The sequence below is a fragment of the Piliocolobus tephrosceles genome, chromosome 6 (assembly GCF_002776525.5).
Source record: "Piliocolobus tephrosceles isolate RC106 chromosome 6, ASM277652v3, whole genome shotgun sequence".
Classification (NCBI taxonomy): Eukaryota; Metazoa; Chordata; class Mammalia; order Primates; family Cercopithecidae; genus Piliocolobus; species Piliocolobus tephrosceles.
This window is the reverse complement of record NC_045439.1, coordinates 50205464-50229144: the sequence shown is the minus strand read 5'-3', so window position 1 is coordinate 50229144 and position 23681 is coordinate 50205464. Positions and strand designations below refer to the sequence as shown.

The 23681-nt window shown below is 33.9% G+C and overlaps 1 protein-coding gene across 1 annotated transcript in view; it reads right to left on the bottom strand.

Annotated features, from left to right (window-relative positions):
* The window catches only part of EXOC5 (exocyst complex component 5), a 64825-nt gene that overhangs the window by 13622 nt on the left and 27522 nt on the right, over positions 1-23681 (bottom strand). Inside the window, exons 5-15 of the mRNA XM_023231298.3 lie at positions 21892-21956; positions 19795-19823; positions 18161-18270; positions 16423-16467; positions 16177-16317; positions 15080-15162; positions 13925-14134; positions 12154-12301; positions 4917-5025; positions 1951-2071; positions 640-726 (exon numbers count right to left, since the gene is read on the bottom strand). Coding sequence (XP_023087066.1) covers positions 640-726; positions 1951-2071; positions 4917-5025; positions 12154-12301; positions 13925-14134; positions 15080-15162; positions 16177-16317; positions 16423-16467; positions 18161-18270; positions 19795-19823; positions 21892-21956 — 1148 coding nt within the window. The remainder of the gene's footprint in view (positions 1-639; positions 727-1950; positions 2072-4916; positions 5026-12153; positions 12302-13924; positions 14135-15079; positions 15163-16176; positions 16318-16422; positions 16468-18160; positions 18271-19794; positions 19824-21891; positions 21957-23681) is intronic.

The following is a 23681-nucleotide window of genomic DNA, read 5'->3' as shown; positions in this document are numbered from 1 at the left end:
TTCCAATAGCATGGGCTCACTTTGTGTTTCTGTGTCACATTTTGGTAATTCTTACAATATTTAAAACATTTTCATTACTGCTAAATCTGTTATGGTGATCTGTGATCAGTGATCAGTGATCTTTGATGTTACTATTTTAATTGTTTTGGGGTACCACAAACCATACCCATATAAGACAGTGAACCTAATTGACAAATATAGTGTGTGTTCTGATTACTCTAATTAATGGCTATTTCCCTGTCTCTCTGCCTCTCTTTGGGCCTCCCTATTCCTTGAAACACAGTAACATTGAAATTAGGACAATTAATAATCCTACAATGGCCTCTAAGTGTTCAACTGAAAAACGTCACATACTTCTCACTTTAAATCAAAAGCTAGAAATGATTAAGCTTAGTGAGGAAGGTATGTTAAATGCCAAGATAGTCCAAAGTAAAAAACTCCAGGATCCAATAAAAACAACATTCTAATAAGGATGAAGGCAATATATAAAAATAATGTTTCTTTTTTTTTATCAAATGTTGTAGCAATATGGTGGAACTAAGATAAATATTTTTCTTCTCTACAAAGTATTTGCATGCTGCTATAATATGGTGTTTTTATAATTTAAAAAAAATGCAAGAGACAAAACCAACAACTTGCCTGTCAATGCCAGTATCCAATTTCATCTCCATTTGTTCAATTATTTCTTTTTTCTTCTGAAGGCATTCAGATAACTTAGGAGAAGAGCTATTGTATATTTAAAAAGGAAAAAGAGTCATATTAATAATCTGAGATTTTCTAAAAGTTTTTCTTACACCGATGTGTATTACATTGTATACATTTATAAATACATCTGTATACATGCATTAATATTGTTAACAAATCCAAGAAGCATATAAGAAGCAAAGTAATTATTTAGCATTCACTATACTCAATTCATTATAATAGACTAAGGAAGAGGACCACTTAAATTTGTTATTTTGATCTCTGAGGAGATATCTCTCAAGAATATAAATGTGACTTTAAAATTGTGGAATTATTTGGTTTTCTTTATAAACAAATATATACTGTAATACCCACAAAAGTTATAGACTAGCATCACCAGAGTTTTAAGAATACAGTAAATCATACTCTAAAATTTGGAGGATAACAGCCAATCCAGTTGTATTTTTAAAAACCTGACAATCATATTTGCTTTCTGAATGCTATCAGAATGTCAAAACATTCAAAATATTAAGAAACAGGCAACCCTAATAATTGTGTGAATTCTCTGCTATGTGGTATAACTGATCTTGAAAAGTAAATTTCCTTTCAGAGTATGATTCAGGGATTACAAGTGACTGTTATCTTTGAGAGTGTTTCTGGACTAGTCTTGGCATATCAATGTTTATAACAAAAAGTCAAAAAATTTTATATGAATATTTTTCCTCTTACATAATAGTGCTAAAGAGAATTTTGTAAAGCATGTTCACATATACACCATCTTATTTGATTCTCAAATGTTTTATAAGTTCATATAAATTGATATGAAGCTATAAACCAAACTTTACTTAATGCCTCATTAAAATCTGTCCTATTAATCTTATAAAATTTTTTGTATGTCTTTATAACAAGTGGGTACATGGACTTTGTCTATCAGATCTTTTAAAAGATGTCAAATTTGCTGAGTTTCACTAAGCTGGAGGTCCTCTTTCACATGAGATTTCAGTTTTAGGTTTGTGACAGATTAAATCTTTTGAAATACACCAAAATTAATAATATAGTGGAAAGAGAAAACAGAAATGCAAGAAGAAACAATATTTAATGTTTTATTTCCTAAGAACTTTTATATTTTTATTTCATTCCACTTGTCCAGTCTGACATTTTTGTGAACATGTACTTTTTAAATTTAATGAAAATATACGTAGAATATTATGTAAAATGCTATAACAGTCACTGAAATATCAATGAAAATCAGATAATTTGACTAACCTTATTAGTGGCATAAGGTGATCATTAAACTGTTTGTCAAAAAGATGAAAAATAGTATTGGCCTGTTGTACAACATCCAAAAAATAAAGATTTGCATTCCTAGAATCTGAAGAGGGAATTCCTAAAACCAGAAAGCATATATATGTTAGAATCATCCTTGAAGAAATTCATCTTGGCAACAGAAAAAAAGAATGTGGTTTTTTAATCTATAACATAAATGAAACCACTGTTTTAATACATCAATAATGACTTCTGTGGACAGAAGAGGAAAATCAAGCTAAGCTTATACTAGTAAAACTCATCCAAAGTTATTTTTATGTCCAATATTCACCATCTACTTTGCCTTCATGATTCACGTGAGCCATGAATACATCTCCACATATTTCTTATAACCAGGCCTCTTTACCTCTGATAATAGTTCGAATAACTCTCTCATTGGTCTTTCTCATTCAAGTCTCTTTATCTTTCATCCTAGATACTGCTGCCATAGTAATATGCCTAAACTGACACATTTCACTTACTGTGCTCTACACTATTTTCTCAAAAATACTCAAAATGTTCTATCTACAGATTACATACCTGATTTTATTCTGGGATTTATTCAGAATAAAATAAAAAGGGAATCAAGCCACTCCATATTCTGACCTCAAAATGTCAGCTGACCTCTGGATTTTCATTTCCTCCTTTTTGTAAAGAATAACAGATGAACTCTAAGGTCCTAGATGTTTATGTTTCTAGCTAAAAGTAAAAGACTTAAGAGACTAAAGAAAATATGCATAGCTAATGTGAAAATACAGGCTTGACACCTAGAGTTCTTTACAGGACAATGATTTTTTTGTCTTAATAATGGAAAATAAAGGTGTTCTCCTCCCCTACCCAAGTAAAAGACAAGATTACCAACTGGTAAGAAAACTGAAGGCTCCAATAACAAATGAACTTTACAAGAGAAAAAAAATCAATACATATGTAGAAAATATGAATCACTATTATTAATGAAAGACATAAAAATTAAGGTAATACTGATGTACTTTTTTTCTTTATAGACATCAGAACTCAGCTACGATGTATGTTTTTAACCATGAAATTAAAATTTTTAAAGAATATTCAATTACAGAAAAACTGGCACACACAAACAGTCCAGCAATGGCATAAGTTAGTAGGAAAAGAAACCTTTAGGAAAACAGTTTAAATCAAAACAAAAAATTATTGAGAGGCTGAGGAGGGAGAATCGCTTGGAGTCAAGAGTTCAAGAACAGCCTAGGCCCCCATCTCTACAAAACAGCAAGACCCCATCTCCACAAAAAAAGAAAAAATTAGCTGGGCGCAGTGGCATGCACCTATAGTTACAGCTACTCAGGAGGCTGAGGCAGGAGTATTGCTTGAGCCCAGGAGTTCAAAGTTGCCATGAGCCATGACTGTGCCACTGCATGCTAGCCTGGGTGACAAAGCGAGACTCTGTCTCAAAAATAAAAATAAGGGCATATCAAAATTATTATATATACACACTTTAAAAAATTTTTTAATACCTTACTCAGTTTTATTTTTCTTCACTGCACTTTCTAATCATTTGTCTATCTTCTCCATAAGCATGCAAACTCCACAGGTGCAGCAGTAGGCATTTAATAAGCATGTGTTAAATGAATGAATTCTAGTAAGTGGAGGCAGACATTAACAGATAAAAATTTCATTGTGGTAAGTGCTATAAAAAAAGTTAATGCAATGATAAGATAAGGAGGATAACTGGGCTGGGAGAAGAGGGCTACTTTAGCTAGGGTGATCAGCAATGGTCTCTCTGAGAAGATAACATCTTAGCTGAGATCAGATGATTGAAAAGCCAGCCACGAGAAAAGCTGAAGCAAAAGGATTTTGGCGATAGGGAAATACCAAGTGCAAAGAGAGACTAAGCAAGGTAAAACAATGAGGTTCAGAGTGACTGCTCAGTGAGAAGAAATGCAACGAGAAATGATGAATACATACCAGGCCAGATACAAAGTCATGCTTCTCTAGAGTTTGCTGTTGTTTTCCCCTTAAGAGTGATAGGAAACCACTACAGAGTTTTAAATAAGGAAATAATTAAACTGGCTGTTACATGAAGTCAGTAATGTGGAGAGGCAAGAATGTACACAGGGAGACCAGTTACAAGTTGTCAGAGATAATGGTGTTTAAATTAGGGTGGCATCAGTGAAGACAGAGAAAAGTACATGAATCTGACTTATGCCTGGAAGTGTATTAACAGGATTTGCTGATGGATTGGCTATCAGGATTGATTTCTGAAAAGGAGGAATTAAGGAACTCCTGGGTTTTGTTGGGGCTTGAGCAAGTGGTAAATGGTAATGCCTTTCAAAAAACTGACATACAATAATTATGCATATTGTTAATGCCTTTTAATGACATAGGAAGAATGGAAAAGGAATAGGTTTAGAAGGAAGATAAAGAGTTTCATTTTGGATATGTTAAGTTTGAGATGACCATTAAACAGATGAAGTAGACAACTGAATTAATGAGACTGGACTCAGGTCATTATTATTCTACTAATACTAACTACTAAGACCAAAAGACCAAAAGCAAAATAAGAATTTTAATTTGAATCTATTTTTTTCCAGACTTAGTTTTTAATACTTCTCTTTCTAAATCTTACATTACTCAATTCCCCAATCAGAATTGTTTTTGCCTTCATTTTTGTTCCTTGACATTTTCTAAGTTACAGAATTGTAAGACATTGTGTCATACATTGTAGTGACTTAGGTAGCTTATTATTCTATTATGTCCTATGTAAACAACATGAGAGAACCATTCTGTATAGTTTTTAGCACCTGGCAAATATCTGCATTATAAAAGCTCCAACTTCATTGCATTGAACTGAATTTGACATACAGAGATGATTATACGGAAAACAACATTATGCATATAGTTCAACCAAGCAGGATCAAAGGAATTTAACACAAGTGTAACACAAATATACTTACCAGCAAGTCCTGTTTCCAAAGCATAATCAATATGCTCAATACATAAAAATTCCACAAGAATGGTAAAAATTCTGAAGGCATTCCTTGGTAAGTCGGAAGGATCAGAGAGCTTAAAAACAAAAACCAAACAATTATCACTCCTCAAGTCTACCTTTTGAAAATGCCAATTTTTTAAGCAATTTTTAATAAGATGTAGTCAGTGTTTCAGGTATCAGAATAACTCGCAGCTCCCCCCATACTGCGCATGCATGCACAAACACATATACACACAATTATAACGCTCCATATTTGCCTATAACTCTCCTGACTTAGAGCAATGTTTTTCAAACTTGGACTGCGATCCATTGGTGAAATCCAAGTACACTTTCATAAAATGTATACCTCTCCCATTTAAATATGTATACAAAGGGTTAACATGTAAAACACATTTCTTACTGTGGGTCAGAGGTTTGAGAGCCACTGACCGAGCAAAGAACAGTCTAGTAAAACTTAGAACAAAAAGAATTCTTTGTTTCACTGGGGAGTGGAGATGGAGAAATTAATAATAGATGCACCATAAAATATGACTGGCTCAAATAATGGTTTTATCATTTCCTGACTAAGTGAAACTTTGAGATGTTATTTAACCCTACCATGCCTCAATTTCTTCATTTGTAAGATGGGAATAATATTAATAGTACTTACATTCTAGCCTTGAGGTGAGAATACAATACGAAATTAAGCGTAAAGTGTTTTTAGCACAGTATTTGCACATAGTGAGCTTACAATATTCATTTTGGTGCTGTTGTTGCTGTTAAACTAGCTATTTAGTAAAATAATTATTAGTTATGCTGGGAAAATAAAATCCTTTTTTTAACAGAAAATTACTCTTGACTTCTTATAATTGCTTTCCATATTATTTATACATTGATTTCTGCTTCTGTCAAACCTATTTGTAGTCTTCATTCATGTATTCTCTTGGGGTTAATACTTATTACCTGATGTATTAAATTAGAAGTTGATAGGAATTCTACAACCCCCTTTGAATTCCCACTGATTATAATTTGGTATTACTCAGCTTCCTTCCTGGTCTTATTAATAACTACCCCAATCTCTACCCCTCCTTCATCAGTCTCTCTACTCCAATATATACCCTCCTCCTCTCATCACTGATGCTCAAAAAATGCTCTTACCTTCTTCACAAGCCATTCTTACACTCCTATTTACACCCAAACATCCATGAATAATAGACAGAAGAGGCAGATGGAAAATTGGTAAAGATATAGAAGACTTGAACAACATAATCAACTAAGCCTAACTGACATTTATACAATACTCCATCCAACAACATCAGGATATATATATTTTTTCAAGTGCATACAAAAAAGATGGACCATATTCTGGGCTAAAAAGAAACCACAAGTCTTAATAAATTTAAAATGGGTTCACGTCATACAAAGTACATCCTCTGACCACAATGGAATCAAATTTAAAATTAGTAACGAAAGATTATCTAACAAATTCCTAAATATTTGGAAACTAAGTAACATATTTCTAAATCACGTTTGGGCCAAAACAAATCAAAAGCAAAATTAAAAGGATTTGAACTGAATGGAAATAAAGCACAACATACAAAAATTCTGGGGATGCAGCTAAAGTAGTATTTACAGGGAAATTTGTAAGACAAAACACATGCATTAGATTAGGACAGAAGGAAGTTCTCAAATCAATTGACCTCAGCTTCTACCTTAGAAAACTAAAAAAACAGGGGGGTTGTGGTGGGGGGGTATAAAACCCAAGTAAGCAGAATAACAGAAGTAATAAAGAGTAGAAATTGATGAGTACAAAACAGAAAAACAACACAGAAAGATTAATGAAACCAAAAGCTGGTTCTTTGGGGGGAAATAAATCAGTAAAATGAATAAACCTCTAGCCTGACTGATCAGAAAAAAAAAAAAAAAATGACATAAATTACTAATATTAGGAAAGTGGTGACATCACTACAAATTCTACAGATATCAAAAGGATAAGAAAATATCATGAATATAATTTTAGTCCAATAAATTCAACAACTTATGTGAACTACACAAATGCTTAAAACATACAAACTACCAAAGCTGACTTAAAAAGAAGTGGATAACCTGAATTGTTCTGTATCTACTAAAGAAGTTGAATTTGTAGTTTAAAATCCTCACACACAAAAAAATTCAGGCCCAAATGACTTCACTTGTGAATTTTACCAAACACTTAAAGAAAGAAAGAATACCAATTCTATGCAAACTCTTTCAGAAAATTGGGAGGGGTGGTGGAAATATTTCCCAACACATCCTATGAGACCAACATTACCCTGATACTAAAACCAGACAAAGACATAAAAAGGAAAAAAAGCCAGGCGCAGTGGCTCACACCTGTAATTCCAGCACTTTGGGAAGCTGAGGCGGGCGGATCACCTGAGGTCAGAGGTTCAAGACCACCCTGGTCAACATGGCAAAACCCTGTCTCTACTAAAAATACAAAACTCAGCTGGGCATGGTGGCAGGAGCCTGTAGTTCCAGCTACTCAGGAGGCTGAGGCAGGAGAATGGCTTGAACTCGAGAGGCGAAGGTTGCAGTGAGCTGAGATCATGCCACCGCACTCCAGCCTGGGCGACAGAGTGAGACTCTGTCTCAAAAAAAAAAAAACAAAAAGGCCAATATCCCTCATGAACACAGATGTTAAAATTCTTTACAAAAGTTTAGCAAAACTAATCCAACAATATATAAATATGACAAAAGGTCAAAGGTCAATTGATGACCAACTAGAGTTTATCAAAGAAGGAATGCAAGGCCAACATTTGAAAATCAATCACTGTAACTTACCATATTAACAGAATAAAAGAGTTTTGCACAAAATCAAACATCTAATCCTCATAGCTAGTAGGATAAAATAATTTTCTCAATCTGAAAAAGAACATCTATGAAAACCTCAATTAGTATCATACTTAATGGTGAAAGATGAAATGATTTATTCTTAAGATCAGAAATAAAGCGAAGCGTTCACTCTCACCACTTCTATTCAGCATTGTACTAGAAGTCTGGCCAGTGCAATAAGGCAAAAGAACAAAATAAAAGACATCTATATTGGAAAAAATAAGTAAAACTGTATTTATGGGCTGATAATATGATAATCTATACAGAAAAGCCAGTGGAACCTACAAATAAAAAAAAAAGGCAAATAGAACTAATAGGTGAGTTTAGTTGGGTTGCAGGTCTGAACCCAAAAGTATCTGAGACAAGTCTCAATCAATTTAGAAAGTTTATTTTGCCAAGGTTAAAGACATTCCTGTGACACAATCTCAGGAGGTCCCACTGACATGTGCCCACCTAAGTTGGTAAGGGCACAGCTTGGTTTTATCCATTTTAGGGAGACATGAGACATCAATCAATAGGTGTGATGTACACTGGTTCTGTCCGGAAAGGCGGGACAACTTGAAGGGGTGAGAAGGTACTTCCAGGTTACAGGTAGGTAAGAGACAAACAGTTGTATTCTTTTAAGTCTGATCCACCCTTTCACTGAATATACAATTTGCATGTCAGAGGTGGGTAGAGGAATAATCACTTACACCTTAATCTGGATCAGTGAATCTACATTTTTACACAAACAATAGGACAGAGGAAACAATGAGATATGCATTTGTCTTAGGTGGGCTGAGGGATGACTTGAGTTCTCTCCTTTGTCCTGCAACTGTGAAGACAAGCTATCAATTTACATTGCCAAGGTGAAATTCAAAAAAACTGTTTTAGGGGAAAGATCTTGAGGCCCACAAGGAATTTCCTTGTGGATATAAGAGCAACATAAAGAAATGAATTGTATTTCTATATACTAACAACTAAGTTAAACTAGAAATTAAATATAAATTTTAAAAAGACCATTTACATATACTATAATGGCATCAAAATATGTCAATTCTCCCCAAATAGAACTACGGAGTCAATGTAATTCCAATCAAAATCTCAGACTTTTTCAAAAACGGACAAGCTATTATAAGACATAATACAAAATGATTAATATAAAAATGTTAGAGGACTTACACTACCCAATTCAAGACTTATTATAAAGTTACAGCAATTCAGACAGTATAGTACAGGCATAAAGACAGACCAATGGAACAGAAGAGTCCAGAAACAGACCCACATATAAAAATGGTCCATTGATTTTTTGACAAAGGTTCTAGAGTAATTCAGCGGGGAAATGATAGTTTTTTCAATAAATGAAACTGAAACAACTGGATGCCTAATTGTAAAACTATGAACTTTGATCCACAATACTGTATAACTTAACTCAAAATTGATTATACATCTTAACATAAGGCCTCAAACTATAAAACTGCTAGAAGAAAACACAGGAGGAAAACTTTGTAACCTTTGGTTAGGCAAAGATTTCTTATATGACACCAAAATCACCATCCAGAACAGAAATGTATTATTAAATTGGATGTCATCAAAATTAAGAACATCTATCCTTAGAAATACTGATGAGAATAAAAAGACGAGCCACAGGCATAAAAAAAATGTGCAAATCACATCTGATAAATTGTAACAATACAGAGTGCTCAAAAAATAACAAAACATGACTGATTTAAGAATGCACAAAAGATCTGAACAAACATTTCACCAGAGAATATATATATTGATGGCAAATAAGCACATGAAAAGATGTTCAACATGAATCACTGCATTAGGAAAATGAAAACTAAAACTATAATCAAATATCACTACACACTATTAGTTTCGCAGTTTCTTAAAAAAAAAAAAAACCATATGATTCAGTCATATCAATACTGAGTATTTTTGAGATTTATTCATGTTGATACATGTAACTCTACTTCATGTATTTAAATTGTTGTATAGTTTTCTACTGTATGAAAAACACCAGTTTAACAATTCTCTTTTTGATGGACACTGAGAGTTTGCTTTTAATTTTTCACCATGACAAAAAATGCTGTTATGATGTTAGACATATCACATGAACCTATGAGTTTCTCTAAGAAACTGCCAAATTAATCCTCAAAATAACCACACCAATTTCATTCCCATTGGTGGTGTGTGACAACTGCTATTGCTCCACTTCCTTAACAATACTTGGTCATCAGACTTCTTAATTTATCCCAACCTAATGAAAATGGGATGGTAATTCTCTTATTCTAAGTTGCATTTCCCTATTAGTGAGACTGAGTATTGTACTAGTGATTTACATTTTCTTTCTTGCAAACTGTGTATGTGTATCTTTGACTTGTTTTCTATTTATATTCACATGTATAATTTAATTTACTGTCTCAATATAAATGTAGACTATATACATCAACATAAATAATTAAGACTGCCTCAACTCTCAATCCACTACTTAAAAGTCATGTATTTCAGTTCTTTATTTGCAAAATAACAACCTCACAGGGTGGTTATATGACGAAATAAGTTTACATACATATATACACACACACACACACACACACACCCGTACGTAAACTACATACAAACAAGATACACACACACACTCTCTCTCTCTCTCTTAAATGCTTAGAAGAGTATCCGGCACTTCTCAAAATAAGACATTTATGCAGCCAACAAACATGAAAAAAAGCTCATCATCACCGGTCATTAGAGAAATGCAAATCAAAACCCCAATGAGATACCACCTCACGCCAGTTAGAATGGCAATCATCAAAAAGTCAGGAAACAACAAATGCTGGAGAGGATGTGGAGAAATAGGAATGCTTTTACACTGTTGGTGGGAGTATAAATTAGTTCAACCATTGTGGAAGACAGTGTGGTGACTCCTCAAGGCTCTAGAACCAGAATTACCATTTGATTCAGCAATCTCATTACTGAGTATATACCCAAAGGATTACAAATCATTCTACTATAAAGACACATGCACACATATGTTTACCGCAGCACTACTCACAATAGCAAAGACCTGGAACCAACCCAAATGCCCATCAATGACAGACTGGATAAAGAAAATGTGGCACATGTATACCATGGAATACTATGTAGCCATAAAAAAGGATGAGTTCATGTCCTTTGCAGGGACATGGATGAAGCTAGAAACCATTATTCTCAGGAAACACACACAGGAACAGAAAACCAAATACCGCATGTTCTCACTCATAAGTGGGAGTTGAACAATGAGAACACATGGACACAGGGAGGGGAACATCACACACTGGGGCCTGTTTGGGGGGGTGGGGAGGCTAAGGGAGCACTAGCATTAGGAGAAATATCTAATGTAGATGAGAGGTTGATGGGTGCAGCAAACCACCATGGCACGTATGTACCTATATAACAAACCTGCACGTTTTGCACATGTAACCCAGAACTTAAAAAAAAAAAAAAAAAAAAAGAGTGTCTGGAATATATTATGTACTATAAAATTATTGGTTACTATTATTTGTTTCACACATTCTTTTGCTAGTAGTATCATTTACAAATACTTTATCACTCTGACTTATCTGTTTATTTTGCTAAACTGTGTTTATTAGAGAAGAAAATCTAAGTTTTAATGGAGCCAAATCTTCATTCTTTCCCTTTGATGTTGATGCTCTTAAAACACTGTTCTTTCCCTGATGCACCATTTCTTCAAGAGAAAAGTCTAACTGTCCCTTTCACATCTTCATTTAATCTTACATAACAAAAATTTGATCTGGTCAACTTTAAAGTTATTTTAAATGTGAATTTAAATTCACATTTATTCCTAATTTTAAAATTATTCTGATCTCCAAAACAAAAATCCTATCTTTTATTACAAAAAATAGTTGTTCCTAATCAGAGAGTAAATTTGTATCTTAGTAAAACAAGGTAAGACTTAAAACACACAACTATATAGTCAATTCTCCAAATCTGTAAGTTCTGTATCTGTGGGTTCTGCATCAGCAGATTCAACCAGCCACAGATAAAAATATTCAGGAAAAAAAAAAGAGAATGGTTGCAGCTGTAATGAAGATGTACTGTCATCATTCCCTAAACCCTAAAGTTACAACTATTTACGGAGATTTACATTGCACTAGGTAATGTAATAATATATATAAACAATTATAAGTAATCTAGAGATGAATTAAAGTATAAAGGAGGATGTGCATAGGATATATGCAAATACTACACACTTTATATAACAGACTTGGATATCCACGATTTTGGTATCCTTGGAGGTTTTGGAATCATCTCCCCACAGATATCAAGGAACAACTGTATACGTAAAATAAATTTATAATCACTCTTACCCTATGACATCTTTCAAAGGCTTGTTTGGTTTCTTGTAAAAGATTAACCACCACTTCTTGGGATAGAAAAGTTTCCCCATGAGTATCGATACTTGGCCCAAGTGGTAAGTTGGTACGTTGTCTAATTCGCTCCTTCAAATCCTGAATACTAGTACATCATAAAGAAAAATGAAAAAAAGAAAACATTTTACTTAGATTTCAACTTCGAGTATTCCAAACTTAGTATATATCAACAACAACAATAAAAATGGACCAATTGCCAAGAGACCTAATTTCTAATTCCAATAACTAGTTTTGTGAAATAGAGTTAGCCTTGATCTCCAAACGGAAGATTTTCATCTGATAAATGAGTAGATTTGGATTTCTAATTTCTGAAGTTGCTTTACAATTCAGCCTTACAATTCTGACTCAATAGTAAAACTTGTTGGGTTTCCTTAGAAAGTGAGCTATTCCAAACAGGTTAGCATTCTAAGTGACTAAATAGTCCTGTTTAAAAAGAACACTTTAAAAGTTTAACAATTTTAAAATATAGTCATTTTAAGATTCTGCACATTTATTCATGATATTAAAGAAGATATATTAAACATAATTTAGCTATTCTTAATTACTGAGGGTCACCTGAAACACTTATATGGGGTATCTTTGGAGGGTTAGACATTTTTTGCTCCTAGGATATGTAACTCCAGACTACTGTAAACTCACACACAAACACAAAAAATTCCTATTACTCATTAGTTTTTCTCTTCCCTTCCTTGCTACTACTTTTCAGGTATACCTCTTCCTACTAATTTTAACTCTTTCTAATCATTATTTAATACACAACAAAATGGGAAACAAGAAACCAGTTTGGATATATATGTGTGGGGATTCTGGACTCTCAGTCCACCGAAGTCATTCTGTCTCTTTTTAGAATCTGGGTTCCAGGCAGTTAAAGCCTGGTAGCTGAGATGCCAACTATTCTTGGAGCAAGTTACTTTCTTCTTCTAGTCTGTAAATAATTACAGGCTTTAAGGTATTCGTTTAATAGTTTTTATATGCTAAAGTCTCTGAACAAAACTCACCAATTCAAGGTACTTAAACTGTAAACTATTTTCTATTTTTTTCACACCTGCAACAGTAACAAAAAAAAAAGAAGTGTTTCCTGGTCAATAACCTGGAACTTATTCTATCTAGAAAAAAAAAAAAAAAAATGAAAGAAACTATGGAACTTTTTATATTACTAGTGTTCTGCTTGATAGTTTTAAAAAATTATTTTTTTATTGACAAATATCTGCTTTACTTTTTTGTGACGTAGAGTCTTGCTTTGTCGCCCAGGCCGTATGTAGTGCAGTGGTGTGCTCTCGGCTCACTGCAGCCTCCACCGCCCGGGTTCAAGTGATTCTCCTGCTTCAGCCTCCCGAATGGCTGGGATTACAGGTGCCTGCCACCATGCCCAGCTAATTTCTGTGTTTTTAGTAGAGATGGGCTTTCACCATGTTGGCCAGGCTGGTCTCAAACTCTAGACCTCAGGTGATCAGCCCACCTTGGCCTCCCAAAGTGCTGGGATTACAGGCGTGAGTTACTGCGCCTGGCCTACATTTTAATTATATTATGTTAGGTCATTTCAACATTGGGTTTAAGAGCAAGATTTGATCAATAATATACGAATCTGGATTAAAAGAACTCTTCATAAAAAATTCTAATGATAGTCAACATTTGATAAATTTGCCCAAATATAATGAAGTTATTAATGTCTTCAGTTTTAACAGTAGTATTTAACAAAAATACTCACCCTCCTGTGCCAATGGATCTCTTTTGATGGTTTTTTGAATCGTAATAGCGCTGCAGGATCATAGCACTTCTGCTTTTCAAATATCCAGTCTCCACTTCAATATAGTTCTCCAAATAGGAAATGAAAATGGATTTGATAAGCTTAGACAAGAAAGTCTGTTTATCAGTACCTAAATTAAACTCCATCAGCTTGCTGGAAAGATTGGTGGTTCTTTTCATGAAAAAGGGGGAGAAAAAGATTAATATATGTTTTAGGTATAGTAACAATATTAAGGAATACAAATTTTTACAATGTGACTTTAATGACTTATATTAAGCCACCATTTCTTAAACTCCGGGAGAGTACTTACGATGCAGAGATCAACTCTACAGGGTTACATGTAAAAGTACAGTGAAATATTATGAACAACTTTATGGTTTTGAGAACTGTTACAAATTTCTAGGAAAAGAAATTGTGAGGCAATGAACTAATCCAGAAATGGCGACAGTGGCAGACTGGCCTCAAGTATGTCTAGTGCCATTCATCACATGTGACCCAAAACAGAGTACTGAGAGAGCTACTGTCTGTCACCCTCTTTTGTTTTGTTCTTGTGGACTTTCCCTTTAATTTTCTATTTCCCGTTGCTGAAGATAGGGTCAAAACAGTGTTGTTGTTGAGATGGACTTCCTCATTACAGTAACTTTGGAAAAACCTTCTCCCAAAATGAAGACACTGAAGAAGAGTAATAGGGTGGGGAAAAGTCAAGGGAAAAAAAACCCCACAAAACTCCGTATGAAGCTTCTGAGACAATCTCTAAGAGTAACACTGACATTTATAAAAGCACAAGAAAAATTCCTACATAAGACTTAGAGCTGAAACTGTCGTTTAAGATTACATCACTTCCTTTTGCAGTTTCTAAAGTTTTGACTGCAGATAAATGTAATTACACTAATGCTTAAAGAAGAGATAAAGCATAACATCCAATTCCTCAAGTTAATGTTATTAAGAATGTTGTACAATACAGTCTTGTACAATAACTAGTCTATACAGCTAAGCATTTAATGCTAAAAGGTAAACTGGTGACAAACTTATTCAAAAATACCTGAATATTTCCTCATTTTCTATCAAAAAAATAAAAAAATGTTATCTATTATTTTCTAATCATTAAAAATTTACCTTGTATAGAGATCATAGAGATTTTTGAGATACTGCTCTGCATCAGACTTCCTACATTCTTCTAATTGCTCTTTCACAAAACTCTAAAAGAAAAAGGTTAATATTCTGTTAATTAGGCAAATATTAAATTCTGTAACTTCTCAAGATATTCTTTTAAAATTCACTCCACAGTTTTGAACCTTTCTGACTTACAATCCAATCAAATAGGTAATGTACAGAAAACAGATCAATCATAAAATATTTTAAAACAGGTTTTTAAATTTTACAGCTTCTCGTATTTACCTATAGAGGATCTATATCAGTCTCAGGAATAAGTATTAAGAATTTAGAAATACCTTTCCTTTTAAATTGGCCTATTCTGCTCTGTGAGGTAGATCAAAAAAACAAAACTGAGAGTACAAATAATAGAGTCAATTCCTTAAAGCAGCATTTCCCAAACTGAGCTCCAGGTAATACTAGTGTTCTTTCAGACATCTATAGGCATTACTCTAAAACAGGGTTTCTTAGACAGTAAAAGTGTGAAATGCTGTACATTACATCCCTACTTGTAGAGAATGACAACACTATCAAATTCCTGAATTGTGTTAAAAAAAAAAAAAAAAAGGCAAGCATTTATTGAATGTTGTTTAATCTAGTAGTAAACATAGTTTAGGAAATGTTATCTGAAAGTACAGTGATATGTGGGTAAATTAAATTTCTGTGTTTTCCCTTTTCATGTTAGTACCATATTATTAAAAATTCTACAGACTGCTCTTGGAATTCTTGTTCAGTTTCACAAATGATATCTATTGGTGAAGGCAGAGACCAAAAAAAAGAAAAGTCTTCAAGGCTATCTTACCACAATATATTATATTACTACTACGAATACTACACAAATTTCAAGCATGTTCTCTGATAATACTTACTGATTAGCACTTTCTTCTTGGTGAATAACAAAACATTTTTTAAAATGCATGAGGATTCCTTTCTCCTTAACTAGATTACTATTTCTAAGGTCATTACATAAGTAAACTAAATTTTAAAAATACTTTTAAAATACAGGAAAAAAATTACATATCGCCTTAAGAACTATTTACTTTGTTACTATTTAAAATTACCTGTAGTTTGATTTCAAATACATTTTGAATAAGTTTAGCCAGGACTGTTTCTGGATTACTGAAGATATCTCCAACTTGTTTGTTCACTCGTTGACAGAGTATTGCAGCATCTTCAAATATATCATTTCTCAAATAAGCACCCTAAACAGCAGAGGCATTTTACACAGTAAACATATAATTTCTAAATGATTTTAAAACACCAAATTAGCAAAAAATAATATCCAATAAAGTGTACTGTTACGTTACCTCCTGGCACTGCTTTATATAAACATCAACACAATGGGAATAACCCTACAAGGAAGAAACACACTGTTATTATTCTGGTTCAATTATAATAATTATTATTTCAATAAAAGAAGTGTTATATGTCATAAAGCTATGTCTATTTACCAGTAAATGGCTGATAGCAACACCTGTTGGACTTAAATAAAATTAACTGTAGAAAACCAGTAACTTGATAAAGGTATCGTCTCCCTAGCCACTTTCTATGATAAAATTTATCAGTTGGTACATATCCTTGTTGAACTTTAGACTGAAACAAGAAAGATGAAGTATGTAACTGAGTTCTTTAGAGTGATTTTTGTCCTATGATCATCTAGCCATCTCCTCCAACTCCAAAACATACCCCCTCACACCCACCCACCCACATGCATACACACACACACACACACACACACACACACACACACACACAGAGTCAAGGTCTTGGGAAAAGGTTTTACATATATATATATATATATGTATGTATGTGTCTTATATACATATAAAAATATTTATATATATTAAAACGTGTGTATATACATATATAACGTGTATATACGTGTGTGTGTGTATATATACATATATATGTATTTCTTTTTTTTTTTTTTTGAGACAGGATTTCACTCCCGTCACCAGGTTGGAGTGCAATCGTGTGATCTTGGCTCACTACAACCTGTCTCCCAGGTTCAAGCGACCCTCCTGCCGCAGCCTCCCGAGTAGCTGGGACTACAGGCACATGCCTCCCCACCAGCTAATTTTTGTATTTTCTATAGAGACGGGGTTTCACCATGTTACCTAGGCTAATCTTGAACTCCTGAGCTAACTGATCCACCCGCCTCAGCTTCCCAAAGTACTGGGATTACAGGCGTGAGCCATTGCGCCTGGCCTTTCTCTAGCATTTAGTTTCCCTTGCAAGAATCTGGACAGTTGTATTCAGCTGGCAGTTTGGAAATTTACCTTTTAAATGGAACCTATTTTAATAAAATGTGTTTTAAACAAACTAATTTGTCATTAAGCTCACCATAATGAGATTTTTGCCTATTAATAAATCATACATAAAAACCAGTAAGGAAAGCAATATGAAGTACACTACTGTCTCAAGAGCCATTCTCAATACTCATTCAGATTTTACCAAAATGAAAAGTCCAACAAATAGGCTTCCCTTTCCCTAATCTGATACAAATCAAAGAAACAGACTGAAGGAAGAATCATTTCTTTAAGCACTTTCTGTGCAGAAATATACTCCTACACAGGGATTCTCTCCTCAGTTCAAATTCTAGGAAAACAATTCTGTAATACAAGGTCCTGAGGTCCCCTGGATTTAACTCTCTTACTAATCATATTCCATCTACTCTCTGGTTCGTATATTCTACCAGATATTTACAGTCAAATTTTCTTTCTTTTCACCTGTATCATAATATGTGAAAGCAAAAAGGCAGACAATATGATTTTCCTTATCAAACTATAAAAATTCATCAGTATGTAATTGATCAATTAATTTTAATTCAATATTAATATTGAATATAAAACCTTAAATATTAAATATATAACATTTAATACCATTTACAGAGTATAAAATGTACAAATTACTCAAAACAATGAAAATTATCACTGTGATATAGTTATATAATGAATGGGGGAAGTCAGAAACTATAATATATAGAACTTACACAATTTCCATAGCCTTGAACACTAGTCTTCATTTTTAATTCTTAGTATTTACCTTAAAATGAAGTAAAACTGCTGCTACTTCTCTCATTCTGGAGATTTCACCTCTTCTTTGAGCACTGGTAAACTCCTGAATCAGCTGGCATTCTAAATCATGGTATTTACCTAAAAATAAAGTCATTCAGCTACACTGAAGCATACAAGGCATCCACGTCACTTAACAGTATCTACATTACTTACAAATATAACGACTATGAATATAAATTTCTTTTGAAGGAATTACAAAAACTAATGAGATTATAGGCAGTGAACCTAGCCCCTATAATACATTGTGGCATATAAATCTGTATTTTCAAGACAAAAAACTTCCAAACTGGCAAAACTACTGAGCGTTTCCAGAGTCTGACTGTCATATGCCATTGTTACTTAAACCAGTAGCTAACTGGAAAAAATCCTCCAGATGTTATCTCTGATAGCAACGCACAGGAAAAATCCTACATACAGAAAGGGTGAAGAGGACTACAGAACTCTTTACTAGTGTTCTGATGCCTCTACCTTGAATAATAGTGGACTGATGACTGAACACCAAATCTCATCCTGATAATATGCAGTATTTCTATTTTTTTCATTTTTTTTCTTTTTTTTTTTTTTTTTTTGAGACAGTTTCTCTCTGTCACCCAGTCAAAGTGCAGTGGCGCAATCTTGGCTCACTGCAACCTCCACCTGCTGGGTTCAAGCGATTCTCCTGCCTCAGCCTCCCAAGTAGCTAGGATTACAGGCACCCACTACCATGCCTGGCTAATTTTTCTATTTTTAGTAGAGATGGGGTTTCACCATGTTGGCCAGGCTGGTCTCGAACTCCTGACCTCAGGTGATCCACCCGCCTCGGCCTCCCAAGGTGCTGGGATTACAGGTGTGAGCCACCATGTCCGGCCCTATTCACTATATTCTTGAGGCTAGTATGGTTCTCAATGAACACCTGAACTTCACACTACTCTATTGTGATCAAAAATATTCCCAGGAAGTCTAACTAGCTGTGTCACCCTTATTCTAAGACTTTTTGGGAATACAGATGAATCCTTGAATCTTCTATGCAGTGGCCTACTCTAAATAGTGACCTTGGCTACCACAGAGCCTGCAAATTTAGTGGTCTTTTCAAAAACCTAGAATAATCTAACCTAAAATAAAATCCAAGACTGGCAAGAACCAAACTAATCATGTAAGGAGTTAAACAGATACTGAAATGCTTACATAATCTTAAAAAAAAAAAAAAAAAATCTTATTCAGAGATAGATGTATGGAAAGCACACAATTTCCAAAACGCACTGTTAAATTAAAAATGCAAGGCATAAAGCTATTTATGTAGTATGGTAGCAATTATTTAAAAATAAATGAGGGTAGAAGTACATATAAATATCTATACACACACATATATATGTACACACACACATATATAGAATTTATGTCTTATGCTTGTATATCCATAGATTATTCTGCAAGAATATCCAAAAAATTGGTAATGGTTGTTTTCAGGGAAGAGAAATCAAACTCAGGGATCTTCTATGCAGTGGCCTACTGGGGTAGGAAGATGACATTGTTCCTGCTTTTTCTCCTTTCGCTATTTGTTTCATTTTTACACATGTAGTTTTTTTACTTATTAAAAAAAGGTAAAATAAATACATCACTTACTTGCAATTTTGGATTTAACTTCTGAAAATCTGAAAGACAAAAACCAACGACGAGGTTCGTTAGTTGTGACAAACATCCTATGGCAATGTAAGATGCTAACCAAAGGGGAAAATGGGTGCAGGGTATATGAGAACCATCTATCTTTGCAACTTTTCTGTAAATCCAAAACCATTATAAAGTTAAAAGGTTATTGTAAAAAGAAAAAAGACCAAATCAGAGGAGAGAATACTGATAGGAAGCACGCCAGGTGATAGAACTTAATGTAGGTAATTCATATGGGGTAGCTGGTTCTCATTTAGGAAATTTACATTGAAAATCAATTCTCTTTTTAAAGAATCAACTGCTCTGCATAAGACACTAACAATCCAGCCAGTCCCAAAACTGACTTACTGTTCTTACTTATATTTGCTGGCATTTTAAACACACTTTATTATTTGATTCCCTCCCCACTCCCATGGTTGGTATTTTTAAAAATAAAGTTCAATCATTATTATTCAAAAGAAAAAGATGATCAAATAATATACTATATGATAATGATGTATTAATGACAAAAGATAAAAAGACCCAGCAATGTGCCTAGCAGAGTAGCCATTCGATCTTTACAAATTAAAAAACTAAAATACCACACAGTAGGATTTTTTCAAGTTTCAAATATCTAATTGAAATGCATAGCATGAAAAAGAAATGTTTTCAGATTGTGTGCAATTGTTTGCAGAGAAAGGAGAGTGGCTGGCAAAAGAGATGCCAAAGACAAATGAAGGAAATAAAAATCTAGACTGTTATACAAAAATGATGTATCAAAGTCACAGATCAGATCACACATAAGGCCATATTAATCTGTGTGCAAAAAATTGAATCTAATTAGGATATATATTCAACTCCAAGGCTTGGTGAAGAGGCTAAAACAAAACTGTAAGAGAAGTATGTTCCTGAGTGGTGGTGAATATGAGTGTGTGTGTGTGTGTATATACACATATATATTTATATATGAAAGTGTGTTCTGGAGTAGAAAAATAGAATGAAGACGGGGAGGGGAATGCAATCAATAATTATTATGAGCCTATTTTGAGCTAGATATTTTACTCATTTAAGTAAATAGTTCAATTCTGAAACGAGATAAAGTTAAAGAGAAGTTTTGGTGGGTGGCTTTAAAAATTATTACAGTAAGTTAAATCATAATGCTGGGCAACTACCAGATTATTATTAAGAATGACAGATGATCATTATTGCTAATTCTTCATGATAATCAGAGTTGAGAATAAGACACATTTTTAGGGGGAATTCATTACATGTTTGGGAGATAATGGTTAAGCTTTAAGTATAGCAATATGTCCATACTTCATCTGTTCCTGAAGATCTTCAAGTATCAACAAAATAACATATGTCTATTAATATGTATCATTTGTAATATAGTAAATCATATTTCTTTCAAATATTCACATGGAGGAAGTACTAATTTACCAAGAGTTTATTAAAGAGTCTGACATTCCATACACTAGAAGAAATCATGAAAAAATTTCCTTCTCAGTGTATAGTTTATTTTAGGATGAAATCTAACTTAGTAATGGCTCTGGGGCCTTGCATTTAAAAAAAAAAAGGGGGTTCTTAATGTGAAGTCCCTAGGAAGAGTTCTGTGGATAGGCTAGAGTCTAAAACACCACGAAATTGTATACAATAATCTATGTGTATCTTAATTTCCTGAAGAAAGGTGATAGTGTTCATCAGCTTTTCAAAGGTGTCCAAGGCCTCCAAAAGCGTAAGAACCTTCACCAAGAAATAGGAAGTGTTCTCTCTATCGTCTACCTGCTTCTCAAAGTCCCAAATGTGAAAATCCAAATTTTACCTCAGTCGATTTCAAAATTCTCCTTCATCAAATTTTTTTCAGAAGACAGGGATTGAAATTATTTCAAGACCTATCATTAAATTTAGATATTAAGAAAAGACTGTATTTTTTCAATAAATTATTTTATACTGCATCTTGTACAAAGTGAAATTCCTGTTTAATTAACAGGCAAAGAAAATCATACAGGAAAAGACACAATTTTATTTTATAAATTATACCATACATTCAAATTAGCTCTTAAGAAATGAACTTGCCTATCAAAAGGTAACTCTTGGGCAATTAGGTGCAACTTCTGAATGATGTCTGCTGCTTCCTTTATCTATTAAAAAATGAATAAAAGCAATCATTTTAAAAACTTTTAGGTATATCAAAAAATAATTACATATTTGAAATTAGTAATATCGCCCTGCAAATGCCCACAGTCCCTTCCCTAAAAAAATTTCCTTTAAAAATCCACAACAAATAAAACTTTATGAGCAACAAGAATACATTTGGGGTGTTACCAATAATGAGTCAATAAAATATAAACATTTATCTTTCTCTTACTGAAATTCTGTGATTTTTTTGATGCCATAATCCCTTCCCAATGAAACCCATAGTTCAAGTTTATTCCAAAGAAATTCAAATCATTGCTCGCTGAAAGCCAAGTGTAAATCTCAAAATTCTAAGTTTATGAACCCGAAAAAGATAAACAAGATTTATAAAAATAATTTAGAGCATACTGCCACATATATCCTACTTTAAGCTAAATGCCTATCATTTACTGACCATATGAATTTATAACACTTGTTCTAAAAGAAAAGATAAAGTTTAATGTAAAGCCCCAAGATGAAATATAATATAGAAATGTGTATATTTCTTTCTTTCTCTTTTTTTTTTTGAGACGGAGTTTCACTCTTGTTGCCCAGGCTGGAGTGCAATGGCGTGATCTCTGCTCACTACAGCCTCTGCCTCCCAGGTTCAAGTGATTCTCCTGTCTTAGCCTCCCGAGTAGCTGGGATTACAGGCGCATGCCATATGCCTGGCTAATTTTTGTATTTTCAGTAGACGGGGTTTCATCATATTGATCAGGCTGGTCTTCAATTCCTGACCTCAGGTGATCCACCCGCCTCTGCCTCCCAAAGTGCTGGGATTACAGGCGTGAGTCACCGAGCCCAGTCAGAAATGTGTATATTTATTCAAGCTGTGGAAGTAAGGAACTTAGGCAAGAGTTCTAAAATTCTTTAATGCAGATATCTGTGCTTACTTACACAACAGTGTAGAGGAGTTCTATAATGTTCATTTATTCTTTAAATTTCAAATTAGTTCTCAGTTTTACTTTGGCACAATTTTAATAATTCACTTTATGAAGATTCATTTTCTTTTACATTTGAAAAGACAGTGAGACTCATAACTATGAAGGAAGAGCTAAGAACATCAATATATATATTTTTTCTTTTCTCTTTGAGACAGAGGCTTGCTCGGTCACCCAGACTGGAGTGCAGTGGCACGATCTTGGCTCACTACAATCTCCGCCTCCCGGGTTAATGCAATGCTCGTGCCTCAGCCTCCCAAGTAGCTGGGATTATAGGCATGTGCCACCACACCCGGCTAATTTTGGTATTTTTTTTTTAGCAGAGATGTGGTTTCACCATATTAGTCAGGCTGGTCTTGAACACCTGGCCTCAAGTGATCTGCCCACCTTGGCTTCCCAAAGTGCTGGGATTACAGGCCTGAGACACCATGCCCTGCCCAATATAGATTTTTCTAAGTAGGCATGTCAACTCTGACAAACAACTGTGAATAACAACAGCAGAGCCTCTTCTCCCTTTTTGCTCCAAATTATAGTGAATATAGCATTTCTGCTTCAGTCATCTCTTTTCTCCTAGTCAGCAGGTCACTGTCATTTTCAACTACCAAACGCTCACTCTGTTCTGCTGTATATGGGCACAAATATCACCGCGGTATCTGTCCTCACCATGCCATTTAGTTGTATTAGCAAAGTCCATCATTTTCTCCTCACCAATACCCCCTTCAGAAATAATACACTTGGCACACAGCCTGC